This window comes from Podarcis gaigeae (genome assembly GCF_964106915.1).
Source record: "Podarcis gaigeae genome assembly, chromosome: 7".
In the NCBI taxonomy this organism is placed as follows: Eukaryota; Metazoa; Chordata; class Lepidosauria; order Squamata; family Lacertidae; genus Podarcis; species Podarcis gaigeae.
In genome coordinates, this window is record NC_139683.1 from 57,493,475 (window position 1) to 57,516,351 (window position 22,877).

The window sequence follows — 22,877 nt, forward strand, 5'->3', positions numbered from 1 at the left end:
GCGCCGCCTAATGCAGCGCTACGCTTAGCCCCGCGAGGGCAAATGAAGCCGTTTGCCCGCCTTTTGTTTCGCCACTTCCGGAGAGGTTCATTTCGCGACGGAAGTGGAACGGCTGCTCTTCAATCGACGCCTGAGCGATGGGGACGAGTCCATTGCAAAAAGAAAGAGAGGTAAGGGGGAACCGTTCTGGTAAAACGGGTACCGGTTGCGTAGAAGAGAGTGGTTCTGACAGCTATGAAGCCCGCGTAGGCGGCTACCATAGACCTTGGGATGGCGTCAACCGTTTGGGAAAGGTTGCTCGCCGAAAGCTTGTCTAGCGGAGTTCTTGGTTTTGATGGTTTCTTCCAACCCGTAAGGAAAAGCGAATCGAGAGCTAGGATTGATTGCTCGGGTCTGGCCGCAGTTCTTGCCATTGCCCCCTCCTGCGGGCAGAGACTTGCAATTAAGATTCTTGCCAGCTTCAGACCACGTGATCCTTTTGGAAGTTTATTTCTCCTAGACAGCTGTAATACATATTGTTTTTTACATAGATATGCATTTATTTTAGCACCATGTGTAAACTATGAAAACATGGGCTGATAATGGCTTGCCCCTGCCATATTTTTACTCTGTAGACAGGGCAAAATAAACATAGCGTATTTTATCCAGGTTTGATACTGTAATGAATTTTTCCTTGGCTCCTAACGGATAATACATTGAGCATTTATTTTTAATTGAGAAGCTTGTAAATGCTGTTAATAAATATCTGGAAACCAAGTATAAGACTGGGATACATCCTTGTTAGAAATGTGTACGTACTAAGAAACATATGTACTGTGTGCATAGCTCACATTCAGGCAGAGCCAAGCCAGCTAAGGGGCCTTAAAAGCAAAGTTAAAGAACTGACTGTACTCGGTGCTAAACACAGTGTGTGCTGTAGGAATCAAGAAATACCCACATTGTTTAATCCATTCCCCTACTAAAACTGGTAAGTTAGTTACAGCAGAAACTGTTGTTAATCTTGGTGTAATCTTTGTTAAAAGTTTTAAACATCATTTATTTTGAGTGATTCATTTTGCTGGCTCCACAAAGGGTTTTTAGAATATAATTGCACTGTTACTATATTCAGAAATGTCTGCTTTAGTATCAGCTAAATTTTCACAACACTAGCTTAGATTTAAATTGTTGTTTCTTGGACAGGTGTTCCCAAAACACTGTGTTTAATGTAGGATTATGCTCAGAGTTAAAGCCTTCTGCTTGGCACAGTCTGTTCAGCTGGCTGCTGCCTGGGTGAAAGTCTCCAGCACGCATTGGTCTCAGTGGGCAAAGACAAACATTACCTGTGTGCAAAGCTACAGAACTGAGCAAAACAGCACTGGGGGAGCAGCTTACCAGGCCAAGGTTAGTACCAGGAGGAAGCAAATTGCCTTGTAGACATATTCCTGTTGATGATTAAAGTGCTTATTGTGATTTTTTATGCTAATCACATAATATATATAAACCCATGTGGCTATATTGCATGTTAAGGCTTTGAGTGAGGGAATTACTATTCTTATCTCTAGCTTGCTGAAAAACAGAGAGTTTATTCCTTAGCAGGAATCAGCTGAGGGTACTTGTACTAGGCGGCCATTAGTAGCCCCTGGACCAAATTATAGCCACCTATATTTAATTGCATCCTGGGAACGGAATGAGGTTGCTGCCAATGAAAGTGGCCTTTTGGCAAAAGTCCCTGCTGACAAAATCTGTGATGAAATATGGGGACAGAGAGATGTAAACTGTTCCAGTGTTGCAAGACAGCTGTTCCGCCACCTCTCAGGTGGGCTCCATTGCCATTCTAAGAGAACGAGGGAAGTCTTCATGGTGAGTTGTGGCACCTCTTTTTCTAGAAAAATAGCACTGCCCACAGCCTTCCATTTGAACACATTGCTTCACACACCACAACTGATAATTATATGGAAGGGTCCATAGTGTTACATGATGCCTTTTCACTTAAATGTATTATTCATATTAGACAGAAGTTAGTAAGCATATCATAGAAGGCAGTAACTAATGGGGTCCCTCTTATGTGGGTTGAGGCAGAATTTGGGTGTGATGTGTATGTTTTTGTGGGGTGAGAGTTGTATATTGTGACCCAAGTTGTGCCTTGCCAAGAGGGAGGCTGAAGATGGAAGGGTTCCTTGACTCTTTAAGAAGTTTTTTTAATGTGCTGCTATGTTTTGAGGGCTTTAGGATTTTATTGTTTTATGTTCGATTATATTACATTTTGTAGTTTTTCATATTCATTGTTTCTTGTATATACATATTGTATTTATTATTTTCAAGACCACAAGGTTACTGCCTTAATATTATTAAGCAATATTTAAATACTGTATAGGAAACAATAATTTACTACGTTTTTTTCCTGATAAATCATCCAAAGTAGTGTATGCTGTCCTTCTCTTAGGATGAACAAAATTAGTTGATGTTGGTGTTTCTATTAAAAGATAAGCAGCTAAATCTTGTGAAGTTTTTTTGTCCTATAACTGGCTGTAGCTGATTTCTTTGTACAGAAGCTGACACAGTCAGAATCAAAACTGATAAAAGGCTAATTTGATCAGCATGAAGCATTCTCAGACATTTTTAGAGAGGAACCCATTCCGCTCCAGCAACTAAGCATTTCCTCTGCATCTTACATGTTGAATGTAGCTTTATCATTACACTGTAGTGTCTTATTGCCACAACTGGGCAAGAAAATATGCATGTAGAAAGTCATCATCTGTTGCAATTAAATCCTGTTGTAAATTAAATCCTCCTGGGTATATTCTTTTTCTTATATATAAAATCTTTATAAATGTCTAAACACCACAAAATGCCATAGTAGTGTACAACAATATTAAAACAAAGGAAATAGAAACAAATAAAGCAGATCTCCAAAGAGAAATCCGATACTGCCTGTGAGTCAGCTTGTCCTCCTGGGAACGCTTTTAGAAATAGATGTTTTAAGCACCCAACCAAACGTAATTATTGTCAGAGACTATCTAACTGTTAATACAGAATAATGCAGAATTCTGAGACTCCAGTTTACATCCTTGGATATTTTCCAGTGGCTTTATGAAAGCCTAGTTTTCTGTTTAACATTTCTCATCATCCCCTTTTTTCAGGGTATGGGAGAAAAAGAACTGCCTGGCGTTTTGATCTGTGACATAGGAGGTGCATTTGGTGTGCTGGAGAGCCATGTGGAGTTCCTTAAGAAACACTTCAATCTCATCACCCTGAGAGAGTTTCACAGAAACAAGGACGAACTTCGTGAAAAGATCAAGTCCATTTTTGTATTTGAGTGCAGACCTCTCATTGACCGGGAACTTCTTGAAAGCTTGCCCAGCCTAAAGGTGGTAGCAAACTCAGGGGTAGGAGTGAATCATTTGGACTTGAAACTGATTTCGAGCTTTGGAGTAAAAGTCACCAACACCCCACATGCTGTTTCTGACTCCACAGCAGACATAGGCATGGCCTTAATGCTGGCATCTGCAAGAAGACTAGTGGAAGGTAAAGTCATTTTCTTTTGCAGTTTGTGTAAGTTGCTGTGGACACATTTCAGATTTTGTGGGACATAACTTGCACTAATATGTTAAGATTTTGAGCTTACCACTCCCAGTATCAATCAGTCCTTAGATCAGCTGATCAATAGTTATATGATAATGCCCATGATATAGTGATAAATAATAATACAGGTATTTGCTCCCTTTTCCAGCTATTCAGGTACCAAATAGAAATTAACTTTTAAACTGAAAATTATGGAGTACTGTACTCCAAATTTTGGCTTGCTTCTAGTTTGTAACTGAAATTGAGTCAGAGCCAATATCCATTTAGCTCAACATTTTATGGGTTGAAGATCTTCAAACTCTTGAACAGATGTTTCTCTATTCCTTCCATACAAGATCCCTTAATTAGATTTAACAGTGATGGATTCTGCTACCTTCTTCCTTAAATTTATTCCCACCTATATTTTTATGTGCTGCTTATTGTACAAATTCTAAGTAGAAATATGCCTTACAGGGACTCCCATTTAGAGCTGTCTTCTGATTTCCAATAACTATTGTAAATGGTGCAGGCGCGTTTTCTAATTTCTGAAATAAAGCTGTTGTAAGTACTAACACTCTTGTTTCTCATTCTCTGCTGCGTGGCTTCTGCTTTTGTTTTTTAGGTTGTCATATTGCAACATCTCCAGATACCACACATTTTGCGGTTGACTGGCTGGGAGTAGAAGTTACCCGGGCCACACTTGGTATCATTGGGATGGGCAGCATTGGGTATAAAGTAGCCAAGAGAGCAAAAGCTTTTGACATGAACATCCTTTATCACAACAGGAACCGTAGGTATATCTTTGATGAAGGTGTTGTACAGTGCAGCCCATGCAAAATTAACATGGGAGTAAGTCTCATGGATCTCAGTGGGGCTTACTCCTGAGTAGACATGTACAGGACCTCAGCCTTAGTTATTTAACTTGCAATGTATTGGTAATCTAGGTTTCTATGTTTGTTGGAAGCAGTTGCTCGAAACTACCAATCTCTGCACCATGTTACAGTGTCAGTCTGTGTGTAGTCATGGAGGCTAAGGGTCTGAGAGAGACAAAAACAATTCCTCCATCACTTGAGACTATTTTCATCTCTACCATTAAGGTGAAAAAGTCGCTGTATGGTGGGGTTGCCATATTTCAAGAGGTAAAAGTCTGTACACAAAAGGTTGTTGGGCTTCCTTAGGGCAATCAACCAACAGCCCCTCTGCCACTGTTGAGCCTGAGCTGGCCACACCAGAGCCCAGGTTGCCAGAGCCACCCCCACACAAAAGAACCTTCACCAAAATCCAGGACATTTGCTTTAAAATGTAAAATCACACACACACAAACCCCCGGATGGGCATGTAGGACCCCAAAAAGAGGACATGTCTGGGAATTCCTGGACATTTGGCAAACCTACGTGTATGGTGATTCTTCTTGCTAATATTTGAACACTGAAATGGAAAGCAAGTGATTTTTAAAAACATGGTGATTTTCAGACTTACAATATGGTAAAACAAACACACACCCACACCTGCCTGTTCAGAATTAATATATAAATCAGGGTTTATTAGAATTTTGTCTTGAATCTGTTTTTGCAGCATGCACAGAGCGACACATACAAAATAAGGGTAATTCTGCTTATCTCCAGTACTGGCAATCAACACCTAAATCAGGGTACACAAGAAGGTGCACTTGAAGACTAGAAGATCTTTTCAAAGGATAGTAATCATTTTTTTAAGAAAATCACTGCTAGCCAGAAACACATGCAGGCTCCCATGTTCCTCAAGTTTTCAGATTCTCATGATCAGCCAGCATCCTTTAGCAATGCCCTTTGGCTGCCTTGAAAGGCAAGCGTGTAGCACCATGCAAAGAGCAAAAACTGATGTTCACATGGATGCTGCATTGAATAGGGAGGGATGCAGTGGACTTTAAATGTTGCCTTTTGACCTAAAATTTGGCTACCCATAGGAAAGAATCCACAATGAGGGCAGCTCCAGGGACGAGAGTTACTATTACAGTGGTACCTCAGGTTACATACGCTTCAAGTTACAGACTCCGCTAACCCAGAAATAGTGCTTAAAGTTAAGAACATTGCTTCAGGATGAGAACAGAAATCATGCTCCGGCGGCGTGGCAGCAGCGGGAGGCCCCATTAGCTGAAGTGGTGCTTCAGGTTAAGAACAGTTTCAGGTTAAGTACGGACCTCCGGAATGAATTAAGTACTTAACCTGAGGTACCACTGTATAAGTGACAATTGTCATGTTTATTTCCTTCCAGGAAAGAGGAAGAAGAACAGGCAGTTGGTGCCACTTATTGCAGAAACATAGAAGACTTGCTCCAAGAGTCTGACTTTGTGATGCTGGTTGTGAATCTGACACCTGAGACACACAAGCTCATTGGGAAAAGAGAGCTGCAGCTGATGAAACCCACGGCTACTCTCATCAACATCTGCAGAGGTAGGGGATGTGTGACTACCTAAATGTAAACTTCAGCTATGTACATTCTTCAAATACCTATTTTTGCATATATTCTATCCTTTTCTCTGTATTCTTTTGTGTGAAAGGTGATACATTTCACCAGCACTAACAAACGGTGAGGCCAGCAACCAGTTTTCAGTGTCAAGAATCAATATGGATTATTTTGAAACCAGTAGTATTGGGAGTGGGATCAGGAGTATGGTACACAAGAAAAAGAAGGGGAAATTCAGTGGTAAAGATACATACATTGGGTACATTGGATTTGGCACAGCTGTGGGTTTCATTACACCCTAATCCAGATGTAGAAGGAAGGAAGGATGGAAGAGCAATATCACATGAAGTGGCTTTATTGGTGAACTTTAACAGGTTTGCTGCAAAGGAAATGGATTAAGGACTGGATTCATAAGCCTTTTTACTATTTTGGGTCAATCAAAACGTGTTTGGGGAAATAATGTGGAGAGTCCCTTAGCTCCTTAAAATGTGTTCTTTGGCTGCAATCCTAAGCACACTTACCTAGGCATTAACTCCACTGGACACAATGTTGTGCTTTTCAAGTGAACAATGCAAGAAACCAGCTTTCAGTCTTTATCATGAACTACTTTATGACTTTCTGTCCGCATCAGGTGCAGTAGTTGATCAAGATGCCTTGGTAGAAGCGCTCAAAAATGGAGTTATTAAGGCTGCAGCTTTAGATGTGACTCACCCTGAACCATTGCCAAGGTAAAATATTACCAAAAAAAACACACCTTTGCTGTTGTTGTTTTAGTCCTGACATGGAATAATTATTATTCATTGGTCCAAAACTTCAACATTAAGGCATAGATGATCATGATTTGCCTCTGTTGCCGCCTCCTTAGTGCTTGATGTGTTCAGAAACCTGTGTGCATGGATAGTCATAAATATGCCTTCCTCTGAAGTCATTTTGCCATTTCTTCTGACTGACCAGAGTCTCAGAGTATTTGGATTTAAACAAACTGAAGTAACACAAGAAATCATGATGGTAGAGGTATTAAATATAACCCATTACAATAGCATTTGTGTTCAGGGCTGAGATAGCAATCTGTCCCTTGTCCCGAGGTCCCAAATGCTTTTCCTTTGCCATCTAACGCTTTGAAACAAAACAACCTTCAGATTGTATAGTAGACGGCAAAATTTGTTTTGCTGCTTTAATTCATTTTCACTCAAACCTATACCGTGCATTTGAGATGCAAAAAATTTGCAGAATTGTAAGGGGGAGTTCTTGTTCTAAGCCTATAACATAGACTGCATCGTTCTAAGCTTTCTATCTAACAGTACTGCCATACAAACAAGTTTATGGGTGATGAGAAATTTGATTCACAGCGCCAGTCACTCAAAAGCAGATCTTCATAGGGCTAACTCCTATAATGATTTAGTAGATCACACTTAATGATTGTGACCTACACAGTGTATAGAAGACAGCTCAGTGGAAGCTAACTTACCATTTCCCCCCATTTGGAGTCTTTTTCAGTGCAGTCATATAGCACTGTGGCCTGTGCCAGATGACTTCTGATTTTTCTGTTATGGCTTCTTTGCAGGGATCACCCATTATTGCAACTGAAGAATGTTATTATAACTCCTCACATTGGAACTGCAACTGTGCAAGCCCTGCTTATGATGACAGAAGAAGCAGTGGAAAATATACAGGCTGTTCTCAATGACCTCCCCATTCCTAGTGAAGTGATTCCCCAATAGTTTGATGGAGAACATTAATAATCAATGGCTGGTCAGCAAAAGGACATTAACCGCTAAGTAACAATGGAGAATGAAAATCAAAACTCGTGCCACGTAGTTTTCATTTATGGCCTCCCATACTGTAACTATTTTCTGTAATCTTAAGTAAAAGAACTACTAATAAATGTTGCTCCAAGGCTTTTGAGCCCAACAGCTGACTTTCTGATTCTTCCAGCCCTTTATTTGTACAAACAGATATTCACTGCAGCCTACATTTTCAAATCAAATGGAAACTGGTTTGAGGGAAAGCACTAGGATTCTTCAAGTAGCTTTAGGATAGTGTTGAAAACAACTCTGTCACGTGAGAGATTTCACGGGTGCCATTTGCTTACCCAATGGAGACTGGTGTCTTTAGGATATAAGGTTTTAGTTGCACATATATAAAACTTGAGTATAGGAAGGAGGGGCTCACACTGCAGCACATCTTGCTTCCCATTAGGAAGAGTATCCACACCCAGCTGTTCCTGGCAAAATGACAAACTTCCATCATGCAGAAGGAGGGTGCTTAAGAGGGCCAGCTAGGTCATCAGCTTAAGAAAGAAACTGGTTTGAACAATCCAGCAGTTCCTTCTACTACATGCCCCATCTTATAGATACAAAACTGCAGGCTTGGTGGAGACCCAAAGGTGTAATCCAACCCAACCTCCCAATCCTAGAAAAATAGATATGAATTGTGACTGTCATGGGTACCCTATTCCAAACACCAACAGTGGGAGCATCCTGGAGCCATAGAAAATACAGATGTGCGTGCAGCCTCAGCCACTTTCAAAAATAAAATAATACATAATATCAAGTGGGGTTGTAATACCAAATTCAACTGTAACTGAATAAGAGGCTGCTTGGTGTTCTGTTGGACATACTGAAGGGGTACAGTTAGGGTTACCCTAGAAAGCCCTAAAAAAACTGCTTGTGAATTCCCCCCCCCCCCCAGCCAGGCCTCGGCGTACGCATTTTAAAAACTGCATTTCCCTCTAAGACAAAAAGCATGAGCTAAGCAGTCCTCTCTGTAGCAAAAACGCTGTAACAAACCCATAGCTGAGAACAGTAAAGCTTTTCGCTTCCCAGATCCAAGATAACCTTGTCCTGGTACATTGATTTGCAACATACTTCCGAGAACAGAGCCAGAGAACGAAAAGCAACATTTCTATGCAAGAATCTGTGAAGGGGGAGAGGAAAAAAGGGGTTTGAAAAAAGGATAAAACCTGCTTGTAAAATGTTTTTGGTGCGGCCTGTCTTTTGTGAACTGAATCACACAGGTGCCTCTGCCCCCCCCCCCCCGGGATGGCAGAATAAAACGCTCTTTCTCTGGATTAACCCCTTGGTGTTGTGTGGCTCCTTTTGTCTCTGCTCGGGTGCAACAATTATTCCTACCCATGGATTAAAAAGGCTACAATACCATGTACAGGTTCAGCTTCTGTACCCTTAAAAATGTGAACTGTCCCAAACAGCACTGTTATATCTTGTCCTACATGTGCCATTTGCATGAGGAAGATGACACTCCCCAATATGCTGCAGTAGCCATCTTGTTTTCCCTTGCATTTTTGGTTTCCCAAGAGAACTACTGACCACTGTTGGCTACCCCTGCTTTTGAATGTCTCACGTCAAGCAAAAGCGGAATCTATTCATGGCATAACTGAGAAGAGTGCAAAAAAGTGGTTGGGGTTTTTTTACATACTAAAGCAAAGTGATTGGATTGTACCCAATGCTATATAAGAGGAGTTCAACTTGAGCAACACCACATTCCCTACGTCTCCCTTGCAGCCCCCTCATGTGTCTCCAGACTCTGCTCTGGGGGGTCCCTCAATGCTATGGAGCAGATTTTGAGTTAGGGGTGCCGCAGGGGAGAGGAGTGGGAAGCAAGTGGAAGTCTGCTGTGCAAGTGGAACAGCGGTGCTGGATGCAACCTGTTATTTGCATTTGAAAACATTTCTTTATATTATTAAGACAATGTTGAGGTTATAATCAAATAAAGAAGTGCATTGTGGTTGAGTCAGATTTAGCAAACAATGTATTTGGAGTGGTGTTTTTTTAAAGAAAGAATATGCCAAAGTTCTCTCTGTTGATTTACTAGTAGAGAATTGTGCATATCTTTAACGCTCATGGATTGAACTTTGTTGGATAATTAAATATGTTTAAATTAGTTTGGATTATACCCATTCTTGGCAAGCAAAATGGCTTACAAAGTAACTTGATAAATTCCAGTGTTCAAAGTTCAGCAGTGCTGAGATTTGCATGCTACTATTTCAAGACATCCTTTCGATGAGCACAGCTTCACAACCGGTATTGTGTTAATTTTTGAAGTTTCCTTTTCTCTTGAAATAATTGCTTCACAGATAATCAACCACACAGAGGTTTTCTTGCAATCAAGCGGTATATACATTTTGTTAAATAAATAAAATAAACAGGAATGAGTTTATGAGTGCTATCGTACAAGTCTGGAAATTTAAGGATCAGGCTTTGTGAAGTTTGATTTTAAGAGATTCAGAAGAGACAGGTTTACATCTTTCTGACCATGTTGGTCTTCCACCAGTTCTTTGTATACTGTATGTCTTGCATGTTGTATCACAAGGAAGGAAAATAATCCAGTATTTTGTGGCGTGGTTTGATTGTTTCTCTATGCTTTTCAGAAAACTAGTTGTCTCCCATCCTTTCAAAGATCATGCAAGATTCCAAGTTGCCTGTCTTACTGATCAATGAAGTAGGTGGCACCCTGGGAGTCCTAGAAGCGCACGTGCCGTTTCTGAAGAAACACTTTCAACTTATCACCATGAAGGAATTCCTCGAAAGCAAAGAATACTATCGTGCTCAAGTCCAAGCTATTTACTCGTGGTGGCATAAGCCAGTCATCGACAGTGAGCTATTGAAAAGTCTGCCTAACTTAAAAGTGATTTCAAGTGCAGGAGTGGGTACCGATCACCTGGATTTGAAGCTGATCTCTGGGTTTGGAGTTAGAATCGCCAACACTCCTCATGCTGTCCACAGCACTACAGCAGACATTGGCATGGCCCTGCTGCTGGCAGCTGCCCGAAGACTCGTAGAAGGTAACACTGACAATACTGTACACATTTCTTTACAGTTACCCTTGTCTCATTTTCCCGAGCAGTGAGAGGTTCCAGGGCGGAGCACTTATCCAGATTTGATTCCCTTTGGAAGGAGGTAAATTGAGGCTGTTGTCAGGGATGAGGAGTCAGATTATTATTCAGGTGATGGAGCGGAGGACTCCAAAACAGAGGACATGTATGGCCAGACCCAGAAGTGCTGCTACACAGTGAGCTCATGGAGTCAACATAAGCCTGGCCAGAGGAAGTGGCGCTGTCATCCTCTGACTTGGAAGACTCCATGGAAAGTGACGTGCAACCAGAGTCTCCCACGTTCTGTTGCAGGAAGAGATTAATGCTGAGAGCTAGGCCTCTTTAAGCAAAGCAGCACCTTGCAGTATGGGTGAGGCTCACAATGGGGAGGTATCAATCCTGCTGATATACAGGAAAGAAGCTCGCTTTGTTCTTTGCTGAAACAACATACAGTAGGAGCTTTCTGTTCAAAGAGTACAGCCTGAGCCTCTGCCTTCAACCTGAACCCTTTTCTACCTAGTATTGTGTCAGGTTGCCCTGTATCCTACCTGTTTGTGTATATGAAATTTTGCATGCAATATGACTTTTGTTACGATCTAAACAAATAATTTAACACTGATGTATAATGAAAAACCACCAATTTACAGCCTCAACTGAATAACTCAGATTTCTTACAAAAAAACACCTTCCCCCCCCCCTAGAATTCTGTTTTTAATGAACACCCCTTCTCCACCCGCCACCCCTTATTTTGTCATTTTGCAGGTTGCCAGATTGCTGTTTCCCCTGACACAGACTATTTCTCTAATAACTGGTTAGGAGAGGAAGTCACTGGGGCAACTCTGGGTATCATTGGAATGGGAAGCATTGGGTATAAAATTGCTCAGAGAGCCAGAGCTTTTGAGATGAAAATTCTTTATCATAACAGGAACAGAAGGTAAAAATACACAGTTTGATCCCATACAAAATCGAGTGTATCTTCACCTCTAAAGCTGTTTTACCCGCCAAATCTTTGTGCATGGGTATAGACAAAGATCAGCTGGTCTTCAGACGTGAACAAACACAGTTGTACTTTTCAACTTATATTTCTGCTTAATGTGATGAAGAGAGGCCAGCCTATCGTGCTTAGAAAAGGCGAGCCATCCGGTGAGAAAAAGATAAGGATAAATAAGGGCCATTTCACACAATCAAATTTCAATTCTTAGTAAATGAGAAAACTGGCTAAGTAGCTTGTTCCAGCATTCACCCAAATCCTATGAAAATATGTGAAGTCTTCCTGCTAGTCTTCCAACCCTCCCACTTTTTTCTACAAGAGAGCCATGATTTAAGGTTGATATTCATCCTGAGTGATGTCTGAATTTGGCTTTTGCTGTGTTCCGTTTCATCCTCACTCTGGTTTTTGAAGCTGTTGCTTTGCTAGGGAGAAAACTAGATACTACAAAAGCCACAAGACTGCTGAAAAGAGCCAGAGGCAAAGCTCTCTTCTTCCCTTCCGTAACACATTGTGGAACTTACCTGTAGTTCTCCTGCACTTCAAATCAGGATATTAAAAGAACTTAACCTCATCATGATGGAGGGAGGGAGAAGCTCTACTACATGTGGTTGCCATTTTTGGTGTGTGTTTAAATAATGTCAGAGTTTGCTAGGAAAAAGTATGCAGCTCAGCTCATTTTTATGCTAATTTAGATGGTTTTATTAAATTTCAGTGGCTTGATTGTAATATTTAGGTTTTTCAGCTTTGAAAAAAGTATTTAAATCTTCTTAATTTCTTTGCTAGAAAGATAAATATCAATATAATATACAGGGGAGATTGGAACATTATTCTGATCTACTGTGTAGCCTTAAACTTAAACACCCCTTGTTCTACAAGGGATCTGCACATTTGTGAATTCCACCCCCCCCCCAAGAACTAGCACTCGTTAAACAGATCATCCTTGTTGTTGTTTTTTGTCAGGAAAGACGATGAAGAACAGGCTGTGGGTGCCTGCTATTGTGGGGCAATAGAAGACTTGCTCCAGCAGTCAGATTTTGTGATGCTGGTTGTAAATCTGACACCTCGGACGTACAAACTGATTGGGAAAAAAGAGCTGCAGCTGATGAAACCCACAGCTAGTCTTATAAATATCTCTAGAGGTAGGTCATAAAGAGCTGCTTGAAGAAAAATATTGAGTGTTAGGACTTCAAAGCACAGCACTGTCTGAAAGTCCCTTTGCAAAAAGGCTTTCAAGCAGCCCAGTGTTCCCCTTTTGAGGAGTTGCTTTTTGAAGAAGCCCTGCATTCTTTATCACAACATGTGAATCTGTGCTCAGCTTAACATCGTAGTTTGTTTGGAGAGAAACAAACTACGAGTGTTGGCTCACAAATTGTGTTATACCAAGGCTCATGGTCTGTCGCTCCCAGCTTGATGAATGGAGGTATGTAATGAGATCGGTTCAGCAGCATGTACTTATGTTCTCCTTAACTCGGAAGGTGGTGGTCTCTCCTTCATTGGAGCTTTTTTAAAAGAGGCTGGATGGCCGTCTGTCATGGATGCTTTAGTTGTGATCCCTGCATTGAAGAGAATTAGACTAGAGGATCCTCGGGTGCCTTCCAACTCTATGATTCAATGAAACCATGCAATGTACCGTTACCCAGCGGTTATCATAAGAACATGATTTCCACACAGGGCAAGTTGTAGACCAAGATATGCTTGTGGAAGCTCTTCAGACTGGTGTTATTAAAAGTGCCGCTATGGATGTCACTTATCCTGAACCACTGCCCAGGTAAACAACTATGTATTTATCTATTTTAAAAAATGAATGACTATAAGCACATTGTAAAGACTGCAGGGAAGCATAGGCGTGACCAGTGCTAAAGTTCAGACTGACATCTCTGCCTTCTTCCACTGTATACTCTGGGAAGTAGCAGGAGAGCCTATATAGTACACAACATGCTTCCTTTCCAAATTGAAGCCATGAGGCAATGGAAGGACAGTGTGAGCAGGTGTTAAGTACAGTGGTACCTCGGGTTACATACGCTTCAGGTTACAGACTCCGCTAACCCAGAAATAGTACCTCGGGTTAAGAATTTTGCTTCAGGATGAGAACAGAAATCGTGCGCCGGCGGTGCAGCAGCAGCAGGAGGCCCCATTAGCTAAAGCGGTGCTTCGGGTTAAGAACAGTTTCAGGTTAAGAATGGACCTCCGGAACAAATTAAGTACTTAACCCGAGGTACCACTGTAAATGTTTGAGTTAGTGCTGAAACTTTCTTCTGCAGCTGGGATTCCTAACTGCATCTTAAAACATCCCTTGCCGCCCACCAAGGCCCCTGTCCCTCCCGATTTGTTTAAAAAGTGTCTTTGGCTTTTTTGTTACTGTTTGTTTGGGAGGATTACTTGCTTTTTTTGTGGAGGGGAGTATAGTCTGCTTTTAATCTTTGTTTTATTTGGGGATTGGGGTGGAGCCTATTTTTGGACGTGCAGTTCTGAGCATGGCCAGTTTTTTGTCTATAAAATGGGAATTTTATGCTGTTCCCGGGAGTTTGTAGATTTCCGTATGTTCCTCCAGACCAAAAATAGTTGGGGACCCTGCAGTTCGAAGGCAGTCCTATAATTGTAGTGATTATCCCTGCACCACAGTTATACAAGCATTATGCCAGTGCATTATAGTTGAGATCCCATGCACCTTTTATCACGCAGATAAAACAGGAAAGGTGGAGTGTTATTCCATTCACAACAAGTAGCCAACTCTATTTCTCAGTGCAACATACCTCACACCTACAACCTCTTCCTCCCAAAGACATAGGCTTATGGTCAGTTGTCTGACTGCATAGATAGCTGACAGAATACTCCACACATGAATGTATGGCATCATTGTGATTGGAGCCAACATTTTGCGAAAGAGTAGGCCATATAGTCCAAGAAGAGGAGGCACTTCAGCCATGAGTTCTTAATGTACAAGGAGATATCCAGAAGTTTAGTGAGAATGAGCAACGCAATGGGAGACAGAGGGTGGGGTTTTGAGTCGTCTGGGGCTCCCCACTGATTCCAATGTGAGTGTTTTCATTTTGTTCTGCAGTTATAATTGTGTGCTGGTGCCATGGACGCTACCAGCACCTGAGGTTCTCTCTCCTTCTACCTAATGCCCAAACTTCCTCAGTTCATGTTGTTGAATCAGTTAAACATGCATTAAGCAGCACCAACGCAACAGTGGTCCAACACCGATGTAATCTACAACACTCGCATGTTTTTGAGCTTCTAACATGTAGGTGGGCTCAGGGGTGACCCACTCTCTAACGGCGAGTGTAAGTCGTGGGTAGGATTGCTCTGTTAATCTTTTACTTTAGAAATATAAGTTACATAGATCTATAGTGATTTCTTTATATATAACTACACATTAACTATTATACTCTACTAAAGCACCTGTATAATCAGAGGGAGTAAATATTAACCACAGGGGCTGAAACTGAAGGGTACACTTGCTTATTTTCAAATCATTTGACTTTGGTACATTGCTAGAATATGAATGATGGTCAAGTCAGATAACTAAAATCCTTCAGACGGTGGATAGCTCTAAGTACTTTTCCTTCATTTGTTTGAATGAATGTCACTTCCTATATTCATAACCAGTCTTTTTTATCTTCTTCTTTTCAGAGATCATCCATTACTAAAATTAAAAAATGTTATCATAACACCACATGTTGGTATTAAAACACACAAAACTACTTTTATGATAACAGAGGAAGCAGTAAGCAATGTATTGGCAGCTCTTAATGGTCTCCCAATGCCCAGTGAAGTGTTTCCTGACTAAACTTGCGGGCTGTCATCTAATTTAGCAACATAGAACTATTCTACATTTTTCTCTAGTGCAAGAAACATATTGACAGATGTATAAATTCAATCTGAATCTCATGCCTCATGCAGCTGTGTTTGTTCTGGACTGAAGACACAAAACAAGCCAACAGGAGATTTCATATTTTGTTAACTCCTCATCATAGTTATAGCAGATAATGTCCTTTGTTACCATTTCACACAATTAAATTTCAAACAGTGCTTGCTCATTAATATGAAAAACTGTTGTGAAAATTTCTATGCTTGTATTTTAAATATTATATACAATATTTATAACAAAGAAATAAAAATAATAAATGTGCTTTGAAATTTGCAAGTGAGTTACTACTTTCACAATAATTTGTAGCCAAACCGAGCTTTGCTACCTGGTAATCAATTAAAAAATTGGAAACTCTGCCTGATTGCCATTTCAAAGTAAACTTCTTCTAAAAGGTTTAAAATGAAGTACCACCACCACGACTTTAAAAGTTATAAATTGGATAATTTAATATCTTGGTGACAGTTCTTCCAGCCCTTTTATTTTGTCAAATCGCCCCTCAAAAACTAAGTTTTCTGTGAGGGCTTTGGCACAACTCGCTTGTTCCATGCTACCCTAACTAAGCCTCCTACACTGTAATTGGAAATGTTTGCACTTCATTTCTCTACCCTAGCCAGTGGGAGCAGCAAACCATGCAAAACAGGGAATATTTGAAAGACTGAACATGTGACCTCTGTTGAGAATAGGTTTATCAATGGCTGCTAGTTACGATGGCTATAGACAGCCATCAGTCCCTGCATGTAAAGCACATTTCAGGTAACATTTTTTTAATGCTAAGAACCTCAAAGAAAATAATAAAGTTGAAACATAGATTTTTCTTTTCATTTGTTGGGGGGCAGGGAAGAGTAGGTGTTTTTGTGACCAACATCAACATGCTCAAGCAACCTAAGTTTTATTGCCTTAAACTCATGTGATTTTGTTCCTAACATAAAATTTATTGCCAGTTCATTTTTTTTTATTTTTTTTTTAAACATTTTTTATTGCTTTTTAGAAATACAGAAAAAAGAATAAAGGGTGGTTATAAGAAGATAGGGTATAAGTAACAAGTTTCCATATTCTTTTTCCATCTATTCTATAGAACTTCCCCACATCCTCCGAACCCTGCGTTCTCTGTCTTATAAAGCATCAGCAATTTGTTAACTTATTTCAAAACTTATTGTAACTTCCATTTTATCATGTTCCCTATTTTCAATTTTACTGTAGCTCAATTCTTATATGTTTTATATTAAACACAATAAAGTTATTTCATTATTTTACCTCTGAATTCTTGTGTCTTAATTTTCATTTCATTAACTTACATTTGCTGAAGCTAGAATTTCCTGAAAGGTGCATTTTTTAACATTCATACAGCTTATAATGTTTTTTCAAATAGTCCTTAAACTTTTCCCAGTCCTCCTCAGTTGTTTCTTCTCCCACGTCTCGGATTCTGCCAGTCATTTCAGCCAGCTCCATATAGTCCATCAACTGCGACTGCCATTCCTCCAGCGTGGGCAAATCTTGTGTCTTCCAATATTTTGCAATCAGGATCCTTGCTGCTGTGGTAGCATACATAAAAAAGGTTCTGTCCTTCTTAAGCACTCTCTGATCCACCATGCCCAGGAGGAAGGCCTCTGGTTTCTTGGGTAAGGTAAATCTAAGTACCTTTTTTAGTTCATTATGGATCATTTCCCAGAAGGCCTTCACTTTCGGGCAGGTCCACCAGAGATGAAAGAATGTCCCTTCCGCCTCTCCACATTTCCAACATTTGTTGTCAGACAGATGATATATCTTGGCTAACTTGACTGGGGTCATGTACCACCGGTATACCATTTTCATAATATTTTCCTTCAAGGCAGTGCAAGCCGTGAATTTCAAACCGGTGTTCCATAACCTTTCCCAGTCTGCAAACATAATGTTATGCCCCACATCCTGAGCCCATTTTATCATGGCGGATTTGACTGTCTCATCCTGTGTATTCCACTTAAGCAGCAAGTTATACATTCTCGAAAGTAGCTTACTTTTTGGCTCTAACAATTCAATCTCCAGTTTCGATTTTTCCACCTGGAATCCAACTTTTTTATCTATTTTAAATACCTCTTGAATTTGCGCATAGTGCAGCCAATCTCGTACCTTAGTTTTCAATTTCTCCAAACTTAGCAGCCTCCAATTGTCTCCAGTTTTTTCAATTATTTCCCAATATTTAGGCCAATGGGCCTCCATGTTGGGTCTCTTACGTGCCTTGGCCTCCACCGGTGAGAGCCACCTCGGAGTTTTACTCTCCAATAAGTCTTTGTATTTTATCCAGACCCTCCAAATTGCTCTTCTAACAATATGGTTTTTAAACAATTTGTGCACTTTAACCTTGTCATACCACAAATATGCATGCCACCCAAACGCATTGTCAAACCCTTCCAGATCCAGGACGTCAGTGTTCTCCAATAAAATCCAATCTTTCAACCAGCAGAAGGCTGCAGATTCATAATATAGCCTCAAGTCTGGCAGGGCAAATCCCCCTCTTTCTTTCGCATCAGTTAATATCTTAAACTTTATTCGGGGCTTTTTGCCCTGCCAAACGAACTTAGAGATATCCTTCTGCCACTTTCCAAAACATTCCACCTTGTCCACGATCTGTAGGGCCTGAAACAAAAATAACATTTTCGGCAATACATTCATCTTTACAGCAGCTATTCGGCCTAACAAGGAGAGTTTCAATCTTGACCATATTTCCAAGTCTCTTTTAATTTCTGACCAACATTTCTCATAGTTATCTTTAAACAAATTCAAATTTTTGGAGGTCAAGTACACCCCTAGGTATTTTACCTTTTTAACCACATTCAGCTCCATTTCTTTGGAGAACTCATCTGTTTCTGTAACTGTCAAATTTTTTGCTAAAACCTTAGTTTTTTGCTTATTTAACTTAAACCCCGCCACCCGACCAAAATCAGAAATTAATTCTAACACTCTTTTAGTGCTGGAGACTGGTTCCTGAAGTGTTAATACCAAGTCGTCTGCAAATGCTTTCAATTTATATTGTTTCACTCCGACCTCGATTCCCTGAACCAACCGGTCCTTTCTAATCATATTTAGCAACACCTCCAGAACCGAAATAAACAATAGGGGGGATAGAGGGCACCCCTGTCGTGTCCCTTTTTCAATATTAAACTCCTCTGTCACCACATTGTTTACTATCAATTTAGCTTTTTGTTCTGTATAGATTGCTTCTATACCATTTTCGAACCCCCGCCCCACTCCCATCCCTTCCAAATTTTTCTTCATAAACATCCAAGAAATATTATCAAAGGCCTTCTCTGCATCAACAAAGATCAAAACCGCTCTCGTGTTCAGATTTGTTTGTAGAAGTTCTAAAATGTCAATGATGTTTCTTGTGTTATCAAACAAATGCCTACCAGGGAGAAAGCCAGCCTGGTCCTTGTGAATCACTTCATTTAGTACTTTTTTAAGTCTATTTGCCAAGATATCAGCAAAAATTTTGTAATCCACATTTAGGAGTGAAATGGGGCGGTAGTTCTTAAGTTGGGTCTTTTCAGTCTCTGATTTAGGTATCAATGTGATGAAAGCTTCTTTCCACGTTTCCGGTGCCCTCCTTCCCTCCATTATCTGGTTACAAACCTCCATCAAAGGTTGTATCAAATCGTCCTTTAAAACTTTATAGTATTTGGAGGTTAAGCCATCCGGGCCTGGAGACTTGCCAAGTTGAAGATTTTGAATGGCACTTTCAATTTCTTGCAGTGTAATGTTACAGTTCAGGTTTGTTCTCATTTCCAGGGGTATTTTTTGTAATCCATTAGTTTTAAGAAATTGATCTACCTCTGGGGCTTTTTGCGGCCCTTGTGTATAAAGTTCTTTGAAGTACCTCTGGAAGCACTTTCTGATTTCCTCGGGTTTCTGAACCATTCTCCCTTCGATCTCTAGATTTGTAACCGTATTAAGCTTTTGTCTCTTTTTCAACTGCCAGGCTAGCAGTTTCCCACACTTATTCGCCGATTCGAAGGATCTTTGTTTCATTTGTTTAATTTTCCATTCCACCTCTTGGTTTATCAATTTTGAATATTGCGCCTGGAAAAATTTCACTTCTCTTAACACATCCTTCGACTTAGGCCTAGATCTTAATTTTTTCTCTCCTTCTCTTATTTTCTCCAATATCTTCTCCTTCTTTTCATTCCAGAGCCTTTTCTTAATTGTGTTTTGTTGTATTAGAAACCCTCTCATAACTGCCTTACTTGCGTCCCAGATTGTTCTTTTTTCCACGGTGGTATTTAAATTTATCTCAAAATAGTCCTTTAAAGTTTTTTGGGCCTTCTTCACAATCTCCTGATCTCTTAATAAGGTGTCATTCATTTTCCATCTGAAGGTACCGGTTGTGTTAAGTCTCAATTCCACTTTCAAAGCACTATGGTCGGAGCAGGTTTTTGGGCAGATTTCCACTTTTCTAGTCTTAGGTGCCAGTCCTCTAGTTGTCCAGATTTGGTCGATTCGTGTCCATGTCAGATGAGCTTCAGAAAAGAAAGTCCCTTCTTTCCCTAGAGGGTTCTTAACCCTCCAAATGTCCACTAAGTCCATATTGTCTGTCATTTCAAAAAAAGTTTTGGGTAGTCTGCCGTCTTTCGATATGTTAGCACTTTGTGACTTATCCATATGTACAGACACAACCCCATTCATATCACCCAGCATAATGATGTTGCTATAGTCCAAATAATCCAGCATGGTCTCATGCAGCTTCCTGAAGAATTCCGACTTTCCCTCATTTGGAGCATATATTCCTAATATCAAAATTTTTTCTCCTTGTGTCTGTATTTCAATCGCCAAAATTCGGCCATATTCATCTTTGAATAAAAATTTCGGTGACAGGCTCTCCTTTGCGTAAATCACCACTCCTCTCTTCTTAACTTTGTCCGAAGAAATAAATTCTTGGCCTAGTCTTTTGTTAATTAACACTTTTCTATGGAGCCTTGTCACATGTGTTTCCTGTAGGCAGATAACGTCCAATTGTTCCTTTTTCAAAATGTGAAAGACTTTCCTTCTTTTTTCCGGGGAGTTTCCGCCATTTATATTCCAACTAAGAAGCTGCAGAGACATCCTGAATCAGTTGACGGGTTCTACAATGGGGTATCTAAGCTTCCTCCCGATCCCGGGGGAGGTAATGCTGGTCCTGGTCCTGGTGGTATAACTCTTGGAGATGGTCCCGGTGGTGGTGGAGGCCAAGAAGCTGCGGCTCCTTTTTGCAGGTCCTCCTCGTGGTCGTGTAGGAACTTCTGCTGGTCTTCAGGTGTTTTAATCTTTATTTTCCTTCCTTTGTAAGTAAATGAAAGTCCTTGTGGAAACTCCCACCTGTAAGGAATTCCGTTGTGTCTCAACAATTTGGTCAAATCTATATAGGTAGTCCTAAGTTCCAAGAGATATTTGGGTATATCTCTGTAAATTTCGGCCCTTTTACCTTCTACCTCCAAAGATTTCTTAAAATGTAGGCCTAGTATCTTATCCCTTTCTTCTCTTGATCTCAGAGCAACCAAACAGTCTCTGGGCTTATCTTTCTTTACTGATTTTCCCAGTCTAAAGGCTGTCACAATTTTAAAGTCCTTTTCTTCCTCAATTTCCCAGAATTTGGTGAACAAAAGTGTCAAAAATCCCTCTAGATTATTTTGTTCCAATTCCGGGATAGCCCTTATCCTGAGATTACTATCTTTGCTCTTCAATTCAACCAATGCCAGGTAGGCTTGTTGTTCCCCTACCTGCCTTCTCAAAGGTCTTACCTCTCCTTTAATTTCATCCACCTTTAAGTTCGCCTGTTCTGCTTTTTGGTTGGCTTCCACAGCTAATTTAAAGTTTTCAGCCGTAGCTCCTTGCAATTTCTCAATTGCCTGAGTGTGCTGCGAAACCTGTTCAGTTAATTTGCCAATAGAGGATGTAGCTTGGTCAATCTTTGATGTTTGATTGTCCACTTTTTGATTTAAGACTGCCAATTGTTCCAAAATTTGTTTTAAAACTGTTTCAGATCCTCCAGTTGCCATGTCTTCTGCAGCAGGCTGCACTAGTTCCACCTCCTGTGCTGTCAGCACAGTTGGGACAGATGATCTGCGATGATGAGTTAAAGTTGTTTGCAAGAGTTGCCCAGATTTTTTCTCTTTTTCTTTATCTTTAGCTTTAGCTGCTCTTGTTCTCCCTGTGCCGCTCATTCCACACCTGCCTCTGTTCAAGGTCAAATGGTCTTTTGTCCCATGAGAAAAACAAGTCCCAAATATAAATAAAAAAACCACAAAAGGTTTCAATAAAGCTCAGTTCCCATGCAACTATGTTTCCACAGTCCTATAGGGGGAGTACTCCAAAGCTTCGAAAAAGAAAGGAACTATTTTCCGCCATTGAAGTTCCTCAATTCCCCATATTGAGATTAGTAATTCCCAAACACGAAAGGAAGGTTTCCAGGACTTCTAGTCTTTTAAAATCCAGCCATAAAGTATCAATACAGGTCCATGTAACAATGTTTAATATTAGTATCTCAGTCTATGCAACAATTTCGATCTCTGCAACAATGTCGTCAGTTTGACAGCAGTTTGACAGTTCTTTTTCTATGCACTGGCAGCCCGGTGACGGGGTTATCTCTTTCAGCCCCGTTTAGCCCAGAAATTGGAGGATAATTCTAACGAATAAAAGTCTATACAACCCACAGTTCTTTCCTTTTTGGCTTCAAAATACAGAGTCTCTCAATGCACCCTTTCTTCCACTTTAACAATCCCTTTTTAAATACTTCAGCTCGTTTCCGAGCCCTTGCTTTGATCTAATTAGCAGAGTCGGGAGGCGGACTTCCTGTTACTCGCCTCCCGCTTTCGGCCGAATTTCTTCAATTAAGTTGGAAAATTTAGGACCCTTACTCACGGGTATGTTGCTCCAATTCCGATAATTTCAAGAAGAAAGGTCAGCGCTCATCAGCAGCAGCAGCGCGGCTTTGCTTCCACGAAAAGAGCGATGAACTCACAGCGCCGCTCCCCCTTTCATGTTCCGGAGCCTCTTACGAGGCTCCTTCCCCGCTTCTGGGGGGGCTCCAGGCGCCCGCCGAGTCCCACGGCCGCAGGCTCACTCTGCCTGCGGTTTTTCTTGATGGGTCTCCGCTTTGCCGCAGCGGACGACCCTTTTTCGCGGAGCCCCTCTTCACAGCGCAAAGAGGACCGCCATTGCTGTTTCGCGCCGCCTCCGGAAGTCTCAAA

The 22,877-nt window shown here is 40.7% G+C and overlaps 2 protein-coding genes across 6 annotated transcripts; both read left to right on the top strand.

The window, feature by feature from the left end:
• The first annotated feature begins 5 nt into the window (after positions 1-5).
• Positions 6-7,896, top strand: LOC310848213 (putative 2-ketogluconate reductase). Of its 5 annotated transcripts, none has more exons than XM_083746996.1 (7): positions 31-170; positions 1,180-1,380; positions 3,120-3,504; positions 4,163-4,334; positions 5,794-5,972; positions 6,617-6,713; positions 7,550-7,896. In XM_083746996.1, the coding sequence occupies exons 2-7, from the start codon at positions 1,213-1,215 to the stop codon at positions 7,704-7,706; spliced, it is 1,158 nt and encodes a 385-aa protein (XP_083603122.1). In that variant the 5' UTR covers positions 31-170; positions 1,180-1,212; the 3' UTR covers positions 7,707-7,896. The 5 variants fall into 5 exon arrangements, with proteins under 5 accessions (XP_083603124.1, XP_083603122.1, XP_083603123.1 ...); XM_083746997.1 differs by lacking the exon at positions 31-170 and adding an exon at positions 462-967; XM_083746998.1 differs by lacking the exon at positions 1,180-1,380 and having other exon boundaries at positions 6-170.
• A 1,247-nt stretch (positions 7,897-9,143) lies between these two features.
• LOC310848223 (glyoxylate/hydroxypyruvate reductase B-like) lies at positions 9,144-15,953 on the top strand. Its single transcript, XM_083747022.1, has 6 exons — positions 9,144-10,025; positions 10,373-10,786; positions 11,579-11,750; positions 12,768-12,946; positions 13,479-13,575; positions 15,444-15,953. Exons 2-6 carry the CDS (start codon positions 10,405-10,407, stop codon positions 15,598-15,600), a joined length of 987 nt encoding a protein of 328 aa, XP_083603148.1. The 5' UTR covers positions 9,144-10,025; positions 10,373-10,404; the 3' UTR covers positions 15,601-15,953.
• The last annotated feature ends 6,924 nt before the right edge of the window (positions 15,954-22,877 follow it).

Bases quoted from the DNA above. Each gene is read 5' to 3' on its own strand.
- LOC310848223 (XM_083747022.1), top strand. From the start codon at position 10,405: ATGCAAGATTCCAAGTTGCCTGTCTTACTGATCAATGAAGTAGGTGGC. The intron at 10,787-11,578 runs GTAACACTGACA...GTCATTTTGCAG, and splicing joins TGCCCGAAGACTCGTAGAAG to GTTGCCAGATTGCTGTTTCC. The intron at 13,576-15,443 runs GTAAACAACTAT...TCTTCTTTTCAG, and splicing joins TATCCTGAACCACTGCCCAG to AGATCATCCATTACTAAAAT.
- LOC310848213 (XM_083746996.1), top strand. From the start codon at position 1,213: ATGCTCAGAGTTAAAGCCTTCTGCTTGGCACAGTCTGTTCAGCTGGCT. The intron at 1,381-3,119 runs GTTAGTACCAGG...CCCTTTTTTCAG, and splicing joins GAGCAGCTTACCAGGCCAAG to GGTATGGGAGAAAAAGAACT. The intron at 5,973-6,616 runs GTAGGGGATGTG...TGTCCGCATCAG, and splicing joins TCTCATCAACATCTGCAGAG to GTGCAGTAGTTGATCAAGAT.